The sequence below is a fragment of the Conger conger genome, chromosome 5 (assembly GCF_963514075.1).
Source record: "Conger conger chromosome 5, fConCon1.1, whole genome shotgun sequence".
NCBI lineage: Eukaryota > Metazoa > Chordata > Actinopteri > Anguilliformes > Congridae > Conger > Conger conger.
Genome location: NC_083764.1, coordinates 19351642 through 19372680, shown reverse-complemented (window position 1 = coordinate 19372680; position 21039 = coordinate 19351642). Strand labels below are relative to the sequence as shown.

At 40.1% G+C, this 21039-nt stretch overlaps 1 protein-coding gene and 1 gene segment (V, D, J or C); both read left to right on the top strand.

Moving 5' to 3' along the window:
* The first annotated feature begins 6949 nt into the window (after window positions 1-6949).
* Window positions 6950-9682, top strand: LOC133128308 (Ig lambda chain C region-like). The segment is given in 3 exon segments: window positions 6950-6995; window positions 7258-7319; window positions 9000-9682. Coding segments are annotated over 3 exon segments (533 nt in total).
* Window positions 9683-11750: 2068 nt separating this feature from the next.
* allc (allantoicase) lies at window positions 11751-20375 on the top strand. The gene is made up of 12 exons (XM_061243363.1): window positions 11751-11858; window positions 12045-12171; window positions 12752-12802; window positions 12919-13006; window positions 13576-13701; window positions 14476-14555; window positions 15378-15510; window positions 16991-17146; window positions 17321-17394; window positions 17483-17591; window positions 17941-18068; window positions 19193-20375. The coding sequence occupies exons 2-12, from the start codon at window positions 12082-12084 to the stop codon at window positions 19364-19366; spliced, it is 1209 nt and encodes a 402-aa protein (XP_061099347.1). The 5' UTR covers window positions 11751-11858; window positions 12045-12081; the 3' UTR covers window positions 19367-20375.
* The last annotated feature ends 664 nt before the right edge of the window (window positions 20376-21039 follow it).

Here is a 21039-nt window from a genome sequence, read left to right as displayed (position 1 = left end):
CCGAAGAACACCTTCCCCTCCACATTCAACAGCGAGATTGTGCGGAAGTCTTTCAAGCTGGAAGAGTCCTCCTGCTTGGGGATGGAGCACCCCTCGGCAATAAGAAAACTGTCTGGCAGACGGTTCTTCCTCCACACTACCTTAAGTAGCCTCCAAAGATGTCTCCTCAGCCTCTCGCAGTTCTTGTAAACTCTGGGCTCTCCGTCATCAAAGGAGATGGTTGGCTCCTCTGGGCAGCACAGCTTTCCTTCCAGGTCGAGTTCGTCCTCTCGCCTTGGGTCACTGTGGACTTTACGGAGGTGCTCTTCTACCTCCTCCTTCGTGGCCTTTAACACTCTGGATCTTTTGACTCCAAGGAGCCCTGACAGGTACTTGAAGGTGTTTTTGGTGAACTTGACCCTCTCATTTTCCCGCCTCCTTCTATCCCTTCGGTGGCACTCCGCTCGGTCTTTATGCGCTCCCTCACGTTATCTTGCATCTCTTTAAGGGCAGGTTTTTCATCTTCAGGAGCCTGCCGAAAAACCTTCTTCAGTCTTCGCCTTCAGTCGCCTCTGAGTTTTGCAATCTCCCTTGAGCGTCTGTTCTCTCCTTTGGTCTGTCTCTGCTCCATCCCAAAGCGCTCTGCTCCCATGTTCCAGATGATAGTGGACATTGCTTTGAGTATGTGTTTAGAAGTTCCTGATCCACCTGCTGAGAGAAATACTGTTTCAAACATCAAATTTCTGATGTTCGAGTTTCTTGAGTCGCACTTATTTTGTAGAAACGAGTCAAGTTGAACTAACTTGTAAAGGCTTTTCTAGCAAATCGGTCTCCTTTCAATTTGTGCTTTTCATTTTTCATCAGGCATTCAGACTGACCTGGTCAGTCCAACTCAGAATGGCATCCTTCAGCAGTGCAGGTGTCAGTAATGTGGTAGAACCTTCACATAGTCATTAAATCAGCGGTAAGAAGTGTGGAAGGATGCCACTTCAGAGCATTCAGACACGGCCTTGCTCTCTGGCCTGCAGCTCGCCACTTCATAAGGTTTATCAACATTAACAACATACCATTTCTGCTGTCCATACACAGGTTTATATATTTAATTATTAAACCACCTGTCTTCTCTTTGGGGAGTGGCTGTGTTCCAGGAGGCCATGTTCAAGTTCACCATCTGCTGGTGTCACATGTTGCTTATTTTCTGCCCGCGTCAGTTACATTTTGTATATTCTTAAAGAGCACATTATGAGATGTCCCATTGTGTGTTAAATGCAATGTGCCACTGCCCTTTGAACGACCAGGAAAGAAGTTGGCATTTCAGAATAGTTTTAACACTTCAGCACATACTGTATCTGGCTAAGCATGCTGGAAGACCTGCTAAGGATTTAGTAATAGTTGTAAAGTTAATTTTACTCCCAAGTATGTGACAATCTGTGACCTTAAAGTCAGGCAGTGCAGTAGAAGTGTAATGCGACAGATGGTACCGGAATAATGGGATTCTGAATTTAAACTGGCATCCTGATAATGATGAAAATATGAAGTTGTAATGGAAGTCATTATAGAACTCTGGTGTCCATGCTGTCAGAACTCCCATCCTGGAGGGCTGGTGTGTTTTCAGGTTTCCAGAGTGTTCTCGACAACGGTGGTACATTTAGTTCATAATTAAATAATCTGCATACCTTGGATTCTCAAGGCCATAATTGGCCGCTGATTAAATTGAAACCGCCAAAAAATCCACTGACATCCCCAGTAATTTAATTTTGCACCACTGCTGTAGAATGGCTGTTATGGTAAAAGCTTTTTTTGCCACTAGTTGGCACCAATTAGAGTACTTTAAATTTTTTTCAAGTTAACGCATGGTCTCTTCCTATTCATGGCAGGCACCATGTCTACAAAGAGAGGTAAGATTGTTGGAATTATTGACAGCCTGAAAATGGTACTTGGTGAAATGTGTGAGAAAAGTGGATTACATGCCATTTTAAATTAGGCATGAAAGGAAAGGGCATTAGGAAAGGGCTTTAAAGTTTTGTGGTGTACAGTAGCTCTCTAAAAAGTTATTTCATTATGCTCATTGAGCTGCTATATTTATTCTCAATATCACATGAGCCTCCAAACAGTTATAGTTGTTAAAAGGCCTGGCTGGGCCCTATAGTTACAGGGTTCAGCCCTAATGTTGGTTCTCAACAGAGGGGCCTCGTGCATAAATCGGTTGTACTGCCAGATTTGACCATAAATTGTGCCTATGCCGAAATTCACAACCACATCGAGATGCATAAACTTGAAATTACCCTGAAAATGTTTGTACCTTTACACATGCTCCAGACCATCTGTATGGCTGTTCAGATGAGATCTCATAATATTCTCCATCTGTCAACAGCCGTGATATCTGAAGAGCATAAACGTGTAGCCTGCAAACTGGGCAGTGTAAATATCAGTTTGGTTGGGCGACATGGGGGCGACATGACTCAGGCCGTAAGAGCAGTCGTCTGGCAGTAGGAGGGTTGCCAGTTTGATCCCCCGCCCGGGCTGTGTCGAAGTGTCCCTGAGCAAGACACCTAACCCCCAAATGCTCCTGACGAGCTGGTCGGCGCCTGGCATGGCAGCCAATCGCCGTTGGTGTGTGAGTGTGTGTATGAATGGGTGAATGAGAACCATCAATTGTACAGCGCTTTGGATAAAGGCACTATATAAATGCCAACCATTTACCATTTGGTTGTTAAGCCTAGAAGGCACAACATTTTGAATACCTCTGGAATGCACGACATTGGGTCAAATAAACCCATATTCAATTCCTATGGGATTTGAGGCATAGCTGAGGGTCTCTGTCTCATTTAATATTCAAGGTATTCATTAATTATCTTGTTTTTGATGATCACAAAATCAAATCACAATATGATTTCAAATCCTCATCAGTGCGTTCACTGAGAATGGGTGTTGTGGTTTGAGGGTGTTTGTTGCTGGAATTATTCTCTTGACCGTTAGAAGTCCAAAATAATCTATTGTACCTGTAAGTTTTGTATTAATATCCCAAATTTGACAACATGGGTCATAAAGGACCCATATTAATTTCCAATCTTACAGTTGTGTTCAAATAAATAGCAGTGCGTTAAAAAAAGCGAATAAAGTGCAAATATTTTTTAATAGCTTTTCGTTCAATATTTCAAATGTAGTGGAAACATTTCCCATTCAATTCCAAATCAAACCATTAGCAAATTTTATCAAGTTTTTACAGGAAGCAAAGAAAAGGCATATTCATCTGTAAAAAAAAATTTTTTTTCTCTTTAAACTCTCTTCAAACTGTATAAACTGAAGACATTTTTCAAGATTTAACTTCACTTTAAATTACTTAACTAATATTTAGTTGCATAACCATTGTTTTTGATAACTGCTGCGCATCTGCGTTGCCTCGAGTCAACCAACTTCTGTCACCTAGAAACAGGTATTTTAGCCCAGGATGAATTAACTACATTCCACAGTTCCTGTGAATTTTGGGGTTTTGCTTCAGAAACTGCATGTCACCCCACAAGTTTTCAATGTGGATTACCTCAATCCTTTTTGTCTGCAACCAAGATGTTGCTCGCTTTCTCATGTGTTTGCAGTCGTTGTCTTGTTGACACACCCGTTTCAGGGGCATTTCCTCTTCAGCATACGGCAACATAGTATTTTGATGTATTCAAACTGATTCATGATCCCTGGTATACGAACCCAACACCGTAGTATGAAAAACATCCCCATACCATGATTTTTGCGCCATCATGCTTCACTGTCTTCATAATGTACTGTGGCTTTAATTCAGTACCTGGGGGTCATCTGACGTACTGTTGATGACCACTTGACCCGAAAAGAACAATTTTACTCTCATCAGTCCACAGAATGTTACGCCATTTCTCTTCGAGCCAATTGATGTGTTCCAAATTTGAACCAATTCTGCACATGCCATTTTTTCAACAATGGTGCTTTACAGGGGCTTCTTGCTGATAGCTTTGCTTCGATCAAGCGTCTTCTGACTGTAACAGCACTTACAAGTAATTGTAGATCATCTTTGATCTTTCTGGAGCTGATGAATGGCTGATTCTTTGCCATTCTGACTGTTCTTCAATCCGTAGTTTCTTCAAACAGTAGTTTCTTCGATTCTTCAAACAGTAGCTGATCGTTTACTTACATTTGTTTCAGGTTTTTGTTGCCATTTTAAAGCATTTGAAATCATTTTAGCATCCTATAATTTGCTGCACTTCTTTATACGTTTTCCCCTCTCTAATCAACTTTTTAATCAAATGACATTGTTCCTCCGAACAATGTTTGGAACGGACCATTTTACTTAGCAATTCAGAAGGAAATATATTTTATAACAATGTGTGAAACGTTTGCTTCCCTTCCTCCTTAATAAAGGACAATTAATGACACCTGTTTTTTTTCACAGAATGAATGTGTTCTCTAAGTAAACTCCACACTGCTATTATTTTGAACATGCCCCTTTCAATGAATGAGTCAATTACTCAGAACAAGCAGCGTGCATGTCATGACAGTTGGGTCTGTTGTTTTTCTATTACACTACTACATCTGCAAGTAAAGTATTTGCCATGCAGAGATATGACTTCTACTAATAACAGTTGTTCATCAGGTTGCTGATGTTGTACTTCTATGTTCTTAAACACAACTGTATTTTATGTATGGTTGTGTTGCTCTTTTATATATCTCTGAGGTAAATTATTTTCATCATGTAATGACAAAAAAATGTATTGAATATCTTGATTTGATCATTTAAAGTACTCTTCCCCATTTGTTACTAGATGTGAATGTGCATGCCCTTTGCTTGAGCGTGTGTGTGTATTCAAGCAACCACCAAATTGACCTCCCAAGGATATCATTAAGCTACTGTATGCCTATGATTGTACCCTGGCCGCCCACACACCAGAGTCCCTACAAAACACCCTCCCAAATTTGTGCACCCCACTGTACATACACTTCATGTGTTTTGTATTAACATCCAAAATGTGAACAGCTGCACTGCACGGCGAAGAAGGAACCGCTATTCTTTCTGTACCTTTGCGCACGAGAGAGAGAGGTGGGTTTAGTCTTGTAGCAAACAAACTATGTTATATAGCCTAAAGTTATCTCTAATACTTTATTTAATGCTCGTTATAGGTGCATATAATAGAGAAAATAACTTGGTTGCTATGTGATGGCACTCTTAACAAGAACTTGCTTTATAGTTGGGAAATATTGAAATATGAACTCTAAAAACGTATTCACATTCAAAGCTGCGGTACAGCACTGTTGGACGATACACCCTCTCCGTTTTTGGGCAATAGACAGATTTCCTTCCATATGAGGATGACTCCATGCCGTTACACAAAGACAATTGATCATCGAAGTTTTAGGTCTGATTCAAAGGAGGGAGATCCCCGGGGATGAATCAGTCAGTCTGAGAGAGCAGCTGCACAGAGATCAGTGCAGAAAGAAGAACTGAAACCTGCCACCTTCCTGTATACAGGCAGGCTTAAAGCCTGCACCTGCATGTTGGAACCCCCCCCCCCCCCTCCTTTGCCCACCGACTGTCAAAAAAAAAAATCACACCTAACTTATGCAAAAAAATCACACCAGAGGCCCTACAAAACACCCTCTCACCAGCTGTAACTGCACACAGGAGAATGGGACTAACCATCAACACCCTGAAAACAGAGATAATCCGTCAGTGAACAGGATTTCCCCTCTGATATGATAAAATTAAACTTTGATTTGAAATGGTTCTGTCTGTTTTTAGGACAAAACAATTATATATTTTACCAAATGGAAGATGCATTCCTGGTGTTTTATATATGTTTCAAATGGTCCATATGGACTTCATATCATATATTTCACTCATAATCAATGTGCCTATGATTCTCATTTTCACTCTATCTTCAACACAATACACTGTAGCATTAAATAGAGGTTCTTACAATGTATGTGCACACATTCAAATCACCATTACTTGAAAAATACTATAAAAAAATTGTGAAACAATTGCAGAACATGTTTATATGGAAGGCTGTACAAATTATTATATGTAAGAAATTTCTTGGAAAAATGTGGCCATTAACAGGTTAAGATTCATGAGTATCTACCGTAACTATATAAAGAAAGAAGTATAAAGAATTTGAACTGTGTTTAGTATTTACCTGTTTAATGCACAGTGCATTGATGCAGATACTTATTTAATGAAAACTGAATCCTTCCACAAACTGTCCATTGTAAAACAAAATAGCCATCATTGCAATCACTTTTGGCATTATCATTTACTAATAATACCTTGCACAATTTGTACAATTTTATGGGACAGTTTTGCAGACACAGAATTCCTAACCCGAGACTAAATAAAAATTTGAATGGAGATTCTGTATACAAAACTCAATTTAATCTGTCTTTGAAACTGCCACTAGTTACTCCATGCACTGGCAAGGACTTATATTTGTTTGTGTGGTTCTCATCCGCAAATGAGAAAATGGCACTAGTCTATAATGGCAGTCACAATGTATCATACAGATGCATACAAATCATATTTTATTCACGATTAGGACATTTTTTCCCTTTCTAAAAGACTTTGAGGTCCTTAAATGCCTATAGAATGCAAAGTAAACCCAATTGGTTTACTTTGCATGTGGTTGTTTAACAAATCAATATCACTAAAAAGTAAATCTACTCCTTAACCTGAATGAATTATCAATATGTTTCTGATTATGTACATTCTTATGGATTTTCTGTAGGCCTATACACTACGCTAGTCAACCCCAGGTAGTTTCGGAAAGCCCAAAAGTAAAATCAACTTCCTCTGAGTTGAAATGGGGGAAGTTCACTGATATATTTGCATGTGGTGGGGTGGAAACTGGGCTTGGCTGGTTTAAATGAGCAGTAGTGTGGGTCTTATAGCTATACTGCAGAAAGTGACAGCATCTCTGCAATTCTATTCCTACCACCCTGTCCATCAGACACCATGAGCTTCATGGTTCCTCTCACCATCCTGATGCTGGCTCTCTCTGGTAAGCCTATGTTAATGCTGTGATAGCCAAACCTACAGTAGACTCAACCCTAGGTTATGTGTCTGTCAAATAAGGCTAATGCAAATAACAATTTTAAATGTACAGAAATCGTTTTACAGTATTTTGTAAGAGTAACTACACCACTCTGGCAGTGGATGTATATTGTTTCTATGACTGCAGGCAAAATCTACTTTTAATTGTAATTGTTTGGATTAATGGTGACAGTGATAGTGGAAAATATGTGTTCATTTTGATTTCCCAGGTTTGGAAGCTGTTGTGATCCTGACCCAGGAGAAGTCTCTCTCTGTGTCTCTTGGATCAAATGTAAAAATATCCTGCATTTCCACCAAACCAAATTTGGAAATTTCTTGGTATCAAAAGAAGCCTGGAAGCAGTCCTAGATTCCTGATTTTCGGTTCAACTCCAGCAACTGGATTGCCGAGCAGGTTCACATATTCTAGGTCTGACAAAATCTATCTGCACATCAATGGAGTGACTGCTGAGGATGAGGCTATGTACTACTGTGGCTGTGCTGACTGTGGCACAGACCACGGTGATACATTTTACTGAGCCACTCGTACAAAAATCCACTGAAGACTTTCAATGGGAATGAAATGGAATTATGTCATTGACTGCAGCACCATCTGAAACAAGAATGGATTCTTCCAACACATCCATTGGATTCACTCTATTCCAGAGGTTCCTGGGTTGATTTTCATATTTTTTTCCTTTCCACACTTGAGCACGGGAGGATGAGAAGAGCGCTTCGCAATGGGGAGTTTTTGTACTGGCCTGCACCACTGTGAGACTCGACCTTTGGAGGAGGAACTAAGCTGAACATTCTGAGTAAGTGAATATTACTCCCACAAATATAATTTCTGTTATAAATAATAATGGCACTAATATGAACAATATTAGAAGGGATTGGCTATAAATTCACATAAATTACCAGTGTAATGGCACTATTGATAGCAGTAGACTGAAAATACAAAAGTATTAAATTTATCTAATCACATTTCTCATGCAGACACAAAGCACTGAAAATGGTATGGTTTTAGTAAAACAAACTCTAATTGTATTCATTACTGACAAGATTTTAAGCAACATACTGTAGTTATAGGTATCATCAGGAGTTCTCTGCTAGTTCTCTGAGGTTTTTGTCAGGGTGTGTATCACTGTGAGACAATACATTTGGAGGGGGCACAATGTTGAATATTGGTGAGTAAGATATTTAACAGTGAAACAACCCAAATCAAGCAAAACAACCCAATAAATGTAAATGTGTGTTAAATAAAAGTGCAAAGAATGTAAATACTGTAAATTACTAGTTTTATGCCGAGTCAAGTCAAGTAAAATGGATTATTATACTTAGGGCATGCAATCTGGAAATATAACAATAGTATAGTTACTACAATACACATTTTAGTACTGTAGAATTATAAAATTTTGTCTGCCTTATAATTAATTTAAATAACTACATTCTTTTCATGGTCTTTAGTCTTGAGTAGAAGCTAATGCCCAATATTAACAATTCAATGTGATACTGAATTGAAGTACTTCATCTGTGCAATGTATTACAGGACAAATATATGAGTGGAGGCAAAGTCTTAATATTTAAAAGCTAAACTCTATTAATCTTGTTTAATCGATGGGAAAACAATTGTTAAACAATGCACTGAAAACACTACAAAACACTACGATAAAAGTGGGTATAACCGGTCAATAAATTATTAATACGATACTTAACAAAAATCTGTTTCCATGTTACTATTATGTTTTTTTGTTTTTCTTTTTACCACGATTGTAACTGCCATATGATCCCTTCTAGTATTAACGTTATTGTTTGCTTCTTTCTCGAACTCATCACAAACGAATGACTTTGAATGACTTTGCTAGAAGTTTTTTGTTAGATGATTGAAGGCTGTTAAAGTTCCGTTATTTCGTTTTTTCGTTATTCTTTTCCACCGATGTTGTCTCTCTCTCTCACGCTTTTATTGATGACAGCTGCCTGCGGTGTATCATATAGTTGGAATATCACTGATATACAAAGACCACTGTTTCATTGGGCTCTGGTGTGATTATCTTACTCCTGTCAGCTCGAGCTTCGTCTCCCCTACACTGACATTGCTGCCCCCGTCTCGCACGGAGCTGTCTGAGGGCAGAGCCACCCTCGTGTGCCTGGCCCGGGGCTTCTACCCCGACTCCTTGACCGTGTCCTGGACGGAGGACGGCAGCGCTGTAGCGGGAAGTGAGGTCCGGACGAGCGAGGCTCAACGCCAGTCTGACGGGACCTACTCCAGCAGCAGTCTGCTGACGCTGACGGCCGCCCGGTGGGCTCCAGCCACTCCTTCTCCTGTCAGCTGAGCCACCCAGCGCTGACGACCCCACTGAGCCGGGCTCTGACCCAGCCACAGTGTGACAGGCAATAAGCTTCTTATTTTATTAAATAGCTTCTTACCGCGTTTTAACGCGAGCTTTCAGTAGTTTCCATTTAGCATTTCTGATACATCTAGCTTGCTTCTAATATTGGATAACTTTACCCAAGAATATAAGAATGTTTGGTCTCTGTTTGGTGAATGTTGAATAAACCTTGTATCATGCAACTGATGCAAGTTTTAAAACGTGTGCGTTGTGGCGACCCTTTGTGGTGTGTTTGAAAAATTGCAAATAAATCATTAAAAAACAAACTTTTCTTGTATATATTTCTAATTCCTTTTGTACATATATATACATACGTTTATTTTTTAAACGGTTAAACGATTAGACTCAAAGAAGAACGTACACTCATTGAGCACTTTATTAGGTATTTACAAAACTTCGTTTTTAGACTTATTGGTCTTCTGCTGCTGTAGTCTATCCACTTTGAGGTTTGACTAGTTGTCTGTTCAGAGATGCTCTTCTGCATACCACTGTTGTAATATGTGGTTATTTGAGTTACTGTCACCTTCCTGTCAGTTTCGACCAGTCTGGCCCTTCTCCTCTGACTTCTCTCATGAAAAACATGATTTTACCTGCACAACTGCTGCTTACTGGATTTTTTGTTTTTCGCATCATTATCAAGTCAGGAGACTGCATTAATGAAAATCAAAAGAGATCAGCAGTTTCTGAAATACTGAAACCATCCTGTCTGACACCAACAAAGTAACCAACAAAGTAACGTAGATCACATTTCTTCCCCATTTGGTCTGAACAACCGCTGAACCTCTTGACAATGTCTCTTTATGCATTTAGGTGCTGCCACATGATTGGCTGATTAATTATTTGCATTAAGAAGCCAGTGTACAGGTCAACGTAATAAATTGCTCACTGAGTGTTTTGTGACTGAAATAATTCACATGTAATTATGTGTCCAAATAACTTCTCAGAAATGCAATGGTATAAAACAGATGAACCCTGAGATGTTCTTGATTGCTCTCTGTAATGCTTTCACCCGCATTTACTCTTTGCAACACAGACCTTTTTCAGAGTGTTTCTCCTGCCCTCTTGTGGCCATGCTATGCTTTTTGCAATTAATTTTTGCGCAGGATATTTCAAGAGAGCAGGGTAAAATGTGGACATACGATGCCCTCAGAAATACTCTCACCAAAATTAGAGTAAAAGCTAACCCCCCCCCCCACACACACACACACACACACACACACCACACACACACACAGTGCTATGCTAACTGGCCAAGCTTTTAATATTTATATTCAGTCTGTGCCATAAAATATGCCCTGTTAGTAAAAATACATGTTTTTCTTTGTATAGTTGGTATATGTAAAACACATGTTAACTGCATAGACTCTGCCCTCTGTTCTGTGTTTGAATAAGTCAAGGCATCAGAAACCAGTGAAAACAAGCAGCACTGGGTCAACGGTTTGTTCTTCTGTGTTGCTCCAACTAACAGTCTTATCATCCACGGGTTAGCCTTGACTCGAGGTGAAAATACTAGTGTTACATTAATAGTGTTAAATGACACTGAGGCTGTTTCATAGATGTCATGAGGGCATGGGGTAGCCTTTAGCCTAGTGGTTTAGGTACATGACTCGGACCCACAAGCTTACTGGTTCAATCCCTGCTGTAGCCACGATATGATCTGCACAGCTGGGCCCTTGAGCAATGCCCTGTCCAGCTTAGTCCAATCAGATGTAAGTTGCTTTGGGTGACAGCATGAGATAAATAAGATGTAATCATGATCCTATCCTATTTGTGTGTGAAAGTCATGTGATCTGTGAAATGGGCAGTCCATTTCAAGATCTTTTGCGGCTCTTAGTGACAACTTGCTTGTATGGACATTGATTGAAATGACAGAAAATATATAAAATGTATAAAATATATTAAAAAATATTGCTATTCCCCACGTGCCATGAATTTAAGAAGCAGGCAGACTGGGACCACTGCACTCAAGGAAAAAAAGTAGCAGCACAATATAAACCTGTAAACCTTTAAAATTGTAAAGTTACTCTGTTTATAAGTGCAGCACAGGACGCATAATGCTGCATGTTGCATGCCTCAGAGGAAATATGTCGCACAAACCAAAAATAAGATTAAATGTAGTTTTTGCGGAATAATTTGGTAATATAGGCACGTACAACCTGTTGTACAAGCAGCTTTGGAGTTGGGAGCATGGCTGGGTTGCAGTGAAGCGGGCATGCTCACAGATAGAAGCACGACTTGCAGTTATGCAATATCAGGCCCGCCCTGGCTCTGACACCAGAGAGCAGGCAACGTCACCGTGACTGGAAAATGTGACCTCTCAGTCAATGACTGACAGCACGGAGTGAACATTCCTGTTCTGGATCTCAGGATCAGTCTGTTCTTTTGAACAGAGCAGGGAGAAGCCGCACACCTGGGTAGAAGACAGGCCTGAGCGGAGTTCAGGTACCAGACCAGCACTTTGTCTTCATTTCACATCATCGGGAAGACACTTATTACAGTATCCAACCTGTTATTTTGAAGTAACGGAAACGGAAAGTTCACCACAGGGCTGTTATGCAGGGCACGGCCAGCTTGGGAAATAGGTTTTTTTGGATTGTAAAGTAGAGCGCTTTCTCCCTCTGCTTCCAGGGAATCTTCTGTCCGCTGCCGTTTCACCGGAGAGACGATGGCGACACGGCAAACTTTAAAGACGGTCACTAGCGAGCCTGACTTCCTGCAGTTCAATAACCTGGCCTGTGAGACGGCTGGAGGAAAGGTGAACATTACTGAATAATATTACATGACTTAAATGAGGACTGACAGTGCTGAGCTTTATTTGATTCATTCAGTGAACTTCACTAACAAATGTCACTCAAGCAGGTTTTTCTGCACTTAAAAAAAATATGCTTGGTTACACTGCGAAAGATCTGTCTTAAACAAGGGTTTTGGTTTTGTAAAGACACAAAAAATCATATAAGTACAACATATGACCTTGTTTTAAGTTACTTCTTGCTTGGCACGTGAAATTGGCACCCCACTGGCAAATCTTGAAATTAGTTCAATTGCTTCACCTCAACTGTCTCACCTTATATTTTTGCATATAATAAGATTATAAGATTTATGTAAATATAAGACTAACATACTTGTTAAGATTTACTTTTTTGTCCTCGACATAATAGTCTCGAAAATAACCTGAAGTTGAACAAAAATAGCTCTTTAGTCATTTACCTTCATCTGAGCATACTGAAACATTTTCAACAAAATAAACACCCTGCATTGTCATGTAAAATATGCTCACTTTTTCTTAACGAGTTCAGACATTTTACTGTATAATGTGCCTGCTGCTATAATTCTAGGTGATTTTCGCCACAGATGAATGGTTTGCCCCAGCACAAAATCTCTTAAAGGTACAGTATGTGTTTGTTTTTTTTTGCACTATGAACTTTTGATGCCCTGACAATCCAGGTACTGATGGTTTTTAGTTCCACTGTAAATCTAAGCCCAGATGTCACCTGCTTCACAGAGGGAGCCTGCAGAGTTCATTGCTACTGCCTTCACAGAGTATGGCAAATGGATGGATGGATGGGAGACCAGGAGAAAAAGAATTCCAGGTACGCCGTACAACTTCATTCACACCAAGGCCTTATACTGTCCAGGGCAGTCTATCCACATACGGATTTGCTGAAGGTTCAGCCGCAAGGTACATGTACTGCAATCTGACAGAAGCTAGAAAACCTGGACTTGGAGCTGAAGACTCAAAATGTTAAGGCTCCCGGATAGCCAAGCTTTGAAAAAATATGGGGGGAAATTCCGATGAGATTTTCCTTTGGTTGTAAGGTACTGTTTTGACAGGAACAGACCCCTTATAACATACAGTATTTACTGGTCCAGACAAGTTTTAACAAAGTCACTAAAAAGTGAAAATAATTTAATCATAAAGTATTGATATACTGTATTTATATGGTAAATATGGCATGTTCTGAACATATCGTTCTCCTAATTAAATTACCATTAAAGACCACCGCTTAAATTGAAATGGCACTTAAGGGACATACAGGAAATTTGACAAATGAATTGGTTGGGATAATTCACCCAATGCTTCAGGAAACGTCCCAGTACATGTTAGCTAGGTATGTTTGTATTCATATTGAAACAGAATGCCTGTATTGATTCACTTCAGGCCACGACTGGTGCATTGTTCAGCTGGGAGTACCAGGTGTTATACATGGGGTCGACGTGGACACCTCCTTCTTCACGGGAAACTACGCTCCCTCTGTCTCCATTCAGGCAGCGTGCCTCAAAGCAGGTGGCGGGAGTCATTCAAACAGTCTTTCAAACAGCCACAGCCACAACTGCCGTGTATATTAATTTCATTTGTATGTTCTTATCCTCATCCCCCTAATGACACCTGCCATTTACGGTCATAGTTTCTAAGGTAACTTGCTTCATACAGGTTAGGGTTTAGTGTAGAGATCCTGGAGAGCTGCAGGGTTTGCTGGCTTCTGTTGTTACTCACCTTAACTTGTTTCAATTGCTGATTTTAAGGTGAAAACAAAAACACCAGGCGGCTCTCCAGGACAAACAATGCTAGCTGCCATAAGCAGGTATGGATATTTGTCTATGTCAGAGATAAACAAATTGCGATCCTCAAGGGCCAAGATTTGCTGGTTTTTCACTCTCCCTTTACCTGGGAGTCAGGTGTGAAGACAGTCTGGCCAATCAGTAGCTCAGATAAATACCTGGGAGAAAAGAAAACCTGGGCTAGATTTGGATTTGAGGGCCTGATTTGACAGCTCCAGCTATATGTGCTTGAAAAGTATTTTTGAAAAGTGCTGTCTTGCCCTTTATCTCATAACTTTGGAAGCTTACCATGAAGATTTAACTGGTGATCATCCTACATGTAATGATTTAGCAAAGGGGCCGACATTGTGACATAACGTTCATGAGTGATTCTCCTCTGGGAATGCTATTACCCAGAACCAGCCTGTGAGTTATTTCTGACCCTCAATGCATTGCATTTTGCATTGAGATGTGCAGGAGATATTTACTGAAGCAGCTCTGTTCTCCTTTGTGTGAACAGATGAGATCCCTTCCCAAGTGCAAGAAGGAGAACGCATTGGGAAGGCAGCTACCGAATCGGAGTTTGAGACTGTTGCAGAGGTACCTGTGCAATTTCTATGTGAATATGTGCTAATGATCAAACATGTAGTTATGCAATTGATGGTCATAGAACAATTTGTAATAATCTATAAAATCATGAACTACAGGTACAGTATTTTGACAATCCACAATGAATTAGAACTAGTTTGTACACAACAGTTAACTATGACTGACATAACATTGTCTTGTTAGCTTTCTTCACCTGTATTAGTCATTTGGGTTTCACTTTATTTGAAAGGTCCTTCATAAAAGCTATACCACCTTAATAAGCACTACATAGGCAATACATAAGCATTCATGTGTGCTTATCTCAATAACAATGGTGTCAACTAATGCTAACATTGGTGCAGCAAGTGACATTACCATGACATACCAAGTGAACTGAGAGAACAAGATCCTTCTGTTGGATATTGGCTTTAGCGCTTCATGAATGCTTATATAGTGCTTCTGAAGGTACTATGAAGGATTTATATATTTCTTATGCAGGGCTCTTCAAATACTGTGTAAAATTGTGTAATTGTAATCTGTTGTAACGAGCGAACTATCTATAACAGCTGGGAGCTATGCAATGTCTGAAGGTTTTTAGGTTTTATTTTAACAGCCATGGAAACAAGGTGTGTGTGCTCTCTACCTAATCAATGACTTATTTAAGCAACTCATCTGAAGCATACCAAAAAAACAGCTGAACCTGTGGCCCTCCAGTACTGCATTCTGAAACACTGTGTGTGTGTGTGTGTGTGTGTGTGTGTGTGTGTGTGTGCATTAGTGTGTTTGTCCAGAGTTAAACATTTGTGCAGTAATCGCATGTTTTTGGGTTAACAGCTGCACTCAGGGACCTGGGAGGAGTTAGTCCCAGTGACGGAGTTGAAGCCTGGCTACTCTGATTCCTGTCACTGCTATTTTCCTGTCACCTTCCCACACAGGGTCACTCATATTCGCCTTAATATGTACCCAGGTAATAACATCATATCTCTCAATACTGATTGGCAATTCCACATAAAGCGCTGCATAAGTTGTGCAATACTACACATATGTGACCCGCTCTATCGCAATCGCAAGTCGTAAGTAGCGACGGCCAATTTAACATAAATCGATGTGTATGTTTGGCTGTTTTAGACTTTCATTTTGTAGAACAATAACTTGGCTTTCATAACATAACATAACAGAACATAACAGAACAGGCCATTCAGCCCAGCAATGCTTGCCTTTTCCTACCACTGCTTAGTGTGCCTAAAAGCCAAATAGTATCAAGCACTGTACCAAGCCTGGTCTTGAAAACCTCCAGTGTTTAAAGAGATTAAGCATCTTAAGTCTATCCTCATAACTCTTATCCTTTATACATGGAATCAATCTGGTTGCCCTTCTCTGAACCTTTTCCTGCACCTCTATATCTTTCTTATAGTGCGGTCCCCAGAATTGCATGTCTTAAAAATAGCTTTTTAAGCTTTTAAATGCAAGATGTCAAGGTGAAAGTTTGTCTGGAGGCTAGCCAGCTTGTCACCGTTCACCAGTCACAAACAACCACATCAGCTGCGTTCGAGGTTACATGTGCTCATATATTTGCTTTAATGGTCTGTATTTATGAATGTCAAGAGTAAAAATATAGTTTTTTTTATTTAACTTAGAAACTTAGCTTACATTCTCCTTTTTCGAATAGTTTCTAAAACTCAAAATACTCAAAGACTGATTTCATTAGAACAGGTCTCATATTCTTCCTTAACTTAAGTACGAAGTTATGCATCCCACTGCTGCCACCTTTACTCTACGCTCTAACATTTACCCAAGCATCTCCATGTTAACTGTCAGCACTGAGACAGGTACAGTCTTAACACATGACCTTAATGCCTGGCACTAAGACATGTACCTAATTATTACCACCTCAGTCAGTTACTGAGACATACCGTGTGTCCTTCTAACTGGACCCCCATTGAATTTAATGTACAGTTATGTATTTTGCTGGCTATTGCTCACCATTCACATTCATATAAAGTTACGCTTATTTCATTCTTCTGATAATTTATTTCAATGTTTTATGAAAGGATATGACTGAAACTGATACATATTTATTTTTACTTAAAAGATATATTATTAATATTGGAAAAAAGGCAACCAGTGCTTATCATTTTAGAGCAGGGGTTTACCAACCCTGTTCCTGGAGATCTATCTTCCTGAGGGTTTTCACTTCAACTCTAATTTGGCACACCTAATTCTACTAATTAGCAGCGCAATGAGAACTGAAGCTGTTGAATGAGGCACACTTTGTTAGGGTTGGAGTAAAAACCTATAGCACGGTAGATCTCCAGGAACTGGTGACCACTGGTGGAGTTGATGACCCCTGTTTTAGAGTCTTCATCATATCAGCACATTGGTTGCACAATGTGATGTTAAATGTCAATGTAGCCTGAGAGTCTATTGACTAGGACATTTTTCTGCAGATGGAGGTATCGCTCGCCTACGCGTCTACGGTATCGGAGAAAAAGACTGGTCTGCAGCTCCCAGCTTGGACCTGGTGGATCTGGTCGCTCTGGTCAATGGCGGGGTGTGCCAGGGATATAGCGATGCACATTATGGACACCCGCGCAACATGATAGGTACAGTGGCTACCAGTACCAGGTAGATAGTGCTGCAAATGCATGCTACATCCTGCTCAATACTTTTTTCAGGGCTTCATTTTCACATCAGAAAACTCCCTTTTAGCCTTTGATGCATTTAGTTTATTCCCAATGTCTCCACCGCTTATGTATTATTGAGTATTTTCTCTCTAGGTTTGGGGAGGGCGCCCAATATGGGGGACGGGTGGGAGACAGCTAGGCGGCTGGACAGGCCGAAAGTGCTGGAGGTAAAATGACCCACATCCTGTTCTGGCTTTCTAATTCTGCTCCAGCTATGACGGCACACACTGAGTCACTGTATTGATCGGTTCGCAGACAGATGAGAAGGACATACTTCAAGTTCCGGGTAGTGAATGGGCAGTCTTCAGACTGGGCCACTCTGGAGTGATAAGCAGGATTGAGGTAGACACCAACCACTTCAAAGGTAAGATGAAAAATGATTAACTTTGTGATAGTGGATCCCATTTAATGCTGCTGCCAGCTTATCAATCCCTTATTTACATGTTTGAGACCAGACCTGGATCAAATACATAATTGTTTTGGATCAAAACACTTTCTTGTGCTCCATTGAGCCTAGTGCATTTCAGCCAACCCAGAGGGCCAGAAGGTGGGGTTTGCACTTTTTGAGAGTTATTTCATAGGTTCCAATACATCAGAAAAGCTTGGTACAGTGTAGAGGCGTACTTGAATCAAAAAAACTATTTGACCCAGACCTGTTTGAGGCCAAGGTCTTATTGAGGTCTGACAATTACTTATCACTGTGATCCATGCAGGGAATTTTCCAGATTCCTGTAAAATCGAAGCATGTAGTTTGACTCCGGAGGAGGAGGAACAGTACCTAAGCACAAAGTGGGCTGACGTTAAGAGAGGGAAATGGAAGATTCTTCTGCCTCCCCAGAAGGTAAAACGCTCTCCTGTCCTTGGATGTGTGTCACTGAAAATAACTGAATCATTCATCAAAAGCACGGTAGCAGTTTTGAATATATTTGAAATATTTGAATTATTTTTTCAATTGTTTTGTATCGATCGATCCATGTTTAAAACATACGATCTGCCATCCTCCCCAGCTCTCTGACTCAGCTGTCGTACAATGACACAACGGCCTTCCCCGCAGCTCACAAAATATAAATAAATCAATTCAAACTAGCCAACATATTTGTATTGACTTCTGTATGACAGAACTGATATCTGGGACTGACTCTGCAATGTTGATATATTCATGAGAAACATCCGTACATGTCAGAAGATCTATTACATTTGAATGAATATGAAAATGCGATACTAAGAAGCATAAATTGAATGTATGAATTAAATCAGCACTTGGCAGCTGAGCTGATGTTTCATCTGAGATTTTATAGGGCTGCCATTTTGCAGAGGTCTTCACCACATGCTTTTCTTCTGCATGTAATGTAATTATAGGCACGCTACTGTAAAATGAAACTTGTGTTATGCTGGTCATCCGCCAATGTAGAGTAAAGTCAACCACCTCAAGTGAATTAACAGAATGCAATGCAATCCATTACGTTCGCTGGAATGATTGAAATGAGGCCAGGAAGCTTTGCGCCGTGGCAGTATCGTAGCTTGCGCGATTATTGCTGGTTGAAATGAGGCCATGATACGAACCCACTGTATAGAGCTTTAATGAAAAAGATTTGGACTTGATTCTTGAAAAGAAGGTTAATGCTGAAGCTAGAAGTAAAGGTAATATCAAGACTTTGCAGCAATGATAAAAACATGAGACATTGAAGGTTATTGTGGTCAGATATTAGATCTAAAACGATTAGATATGAGATCTAATCACTAATAATAGTAATAATAATGTCAATTCTTTGATGTTTCTGTTGTAGTAAATTTGCCTTATGTTATGCACTATCATTTTTTTCAGTATTAGTCCCCCCCCGCCTCTCCCCCCCACCCCACCGCAAATAAAATTTTAGATTATTCTATAAATTAAGATAGGTACTGTGAAGCTAGGACTAGGTTTCATGGCTACATTCACATAAAAAAGCATTATCTCTTTTTCAGCTCAAGCCCCACCACATACACCTGTTCTCTGAGGAGGCCCTGGAGCTGACTGAAGTGGTCACTCACGTCCGGTTGGTAATCGCCCCTGATGGCGGGGTCAGCAGGCTTCGTCTCTGGGGTCGCCCCAAAGCCGTCCCCTCTTCAGACACCGGGAAATTAACCTCTAAACTGTGACACCGCAGAAGTTTTTTGGCACTCGGAACTGTACTTCCCTCTAGGTTCTTTCATCGCACTCGTCCCTGGTTATGGTTATGTTACCTACCAAAACCTGTTCTCCAGATTTAGTTTTCAAGTACTTGTCAGTCGTTTTCAGACGCACAACGAATTTCAACCACCAATTAGATGTACACGCGAGTGAAAAGTGTTGATCGCTTCGAGAGCGCATCCATGGGTGTCCTTGACCAGAAACACACGGGGGATATCATCTCACAAACATCCTTCATTCCGCCCACAAAGGGACCATCTGTCCTGTGATTAATTACAGCGGCTGATTCTCACTCAAGCTTGTCCGACATCACGCCGCTGGAGAAACTCCGGTTCGCGATAGACCCACGTGGATCAACACACGCTTTTTTACACACGTGTGGTTCGAGGCAGCAAAAATGCAGAGTCGGCTATTTGGTTTGAGGGAAAGGTTAACGCGAGATGTCTGACGTCTGTTTATAACCATGACAAATTGTAGCTTTATGTTTGCCAGTGATTTATCGAGTAGGAAAAGCTGCCCCCCCACCCCCCCAAGTGTCACTTTCCAAGTTAATTGATCATGCCTCATCAACCTGGCTGAAATGTGAAATAATTTAATGGCCAAATGGGCATAATTTTGGTGGTATGTAGGTGGCAATTGACATTCAAAGCAATCATGAATCTGTATATTATGTTTATTAGTTTTTGTCCTATTTTATAGCCAAACCTGCAATTCACAAAATGCCACTTTACAGAAATCCCTTTGTTTTGCAGGCCCCTTAAAACTGAATTGTATCCTTTGCCATAAATATTTAGAGCTACGTATTTCCCTATTCATGTTAGACATGATTATATTCATTATTATTCATGGGTGTCAATTTAATTGAGCTGTGAACTGAAACGTGACATAAAAATGCTCAGAACGGTTTGCATGGGTGCTATTTCTCTTTTGATCCTTTTTATAATTGCTATATTAAAAAATAAAATGATTTCTCACCTATCTCTGTTTACTTATGTGCTATCTGTACTATTGTAGATTACATCACTGAATAGAAATAGATTTTTTTTTATTGCAGCATTGAGCTTGGTTGGGCATTTCTATTCCTGACCAGAAGGAGGAGACAGTGACAACCATTTTGCTCTCTCGGTTTCACACAGTGGCTTGCCGTGCACTCATCTTGGTTTGCTCGACTATGCCTTTGTGTCTGTATTACTGCCTTTCCTGTTGGCACAAGTTTATTTAGATCAGACCTGGGTCAAATACGTAATTGTCACATAAAACGTTGCTGTGCTCGATTGATCTTGTCTGGTGCAATTGAGCCAACCAAGAGGACCAGAAGGCGGTGGGGCTTGCACTTTATCAGAGTATTTCATAGGTTCCAATACACCAGACAAGCTCAGTAAAGTATTTGAATTGTTTAATTGTTTAATTGTTTGTTTAATAAAAACAATTATGTAATTGACCCAGGTCTGATATATATTCACTTGTTAGTTATGATTCAAGAAGCACATGTCAATGATTCAAACACATTTATTTGTGCATTTTAGTTTATAATCACCTTGGTTAATTCACAAAACCTTGCATTTTAACACAAAAAGCGAAACTTGAATTTGTTTGTAAGTTAAGAATACATTTAATCGGGTCCTGTGTTCATCACAGACTT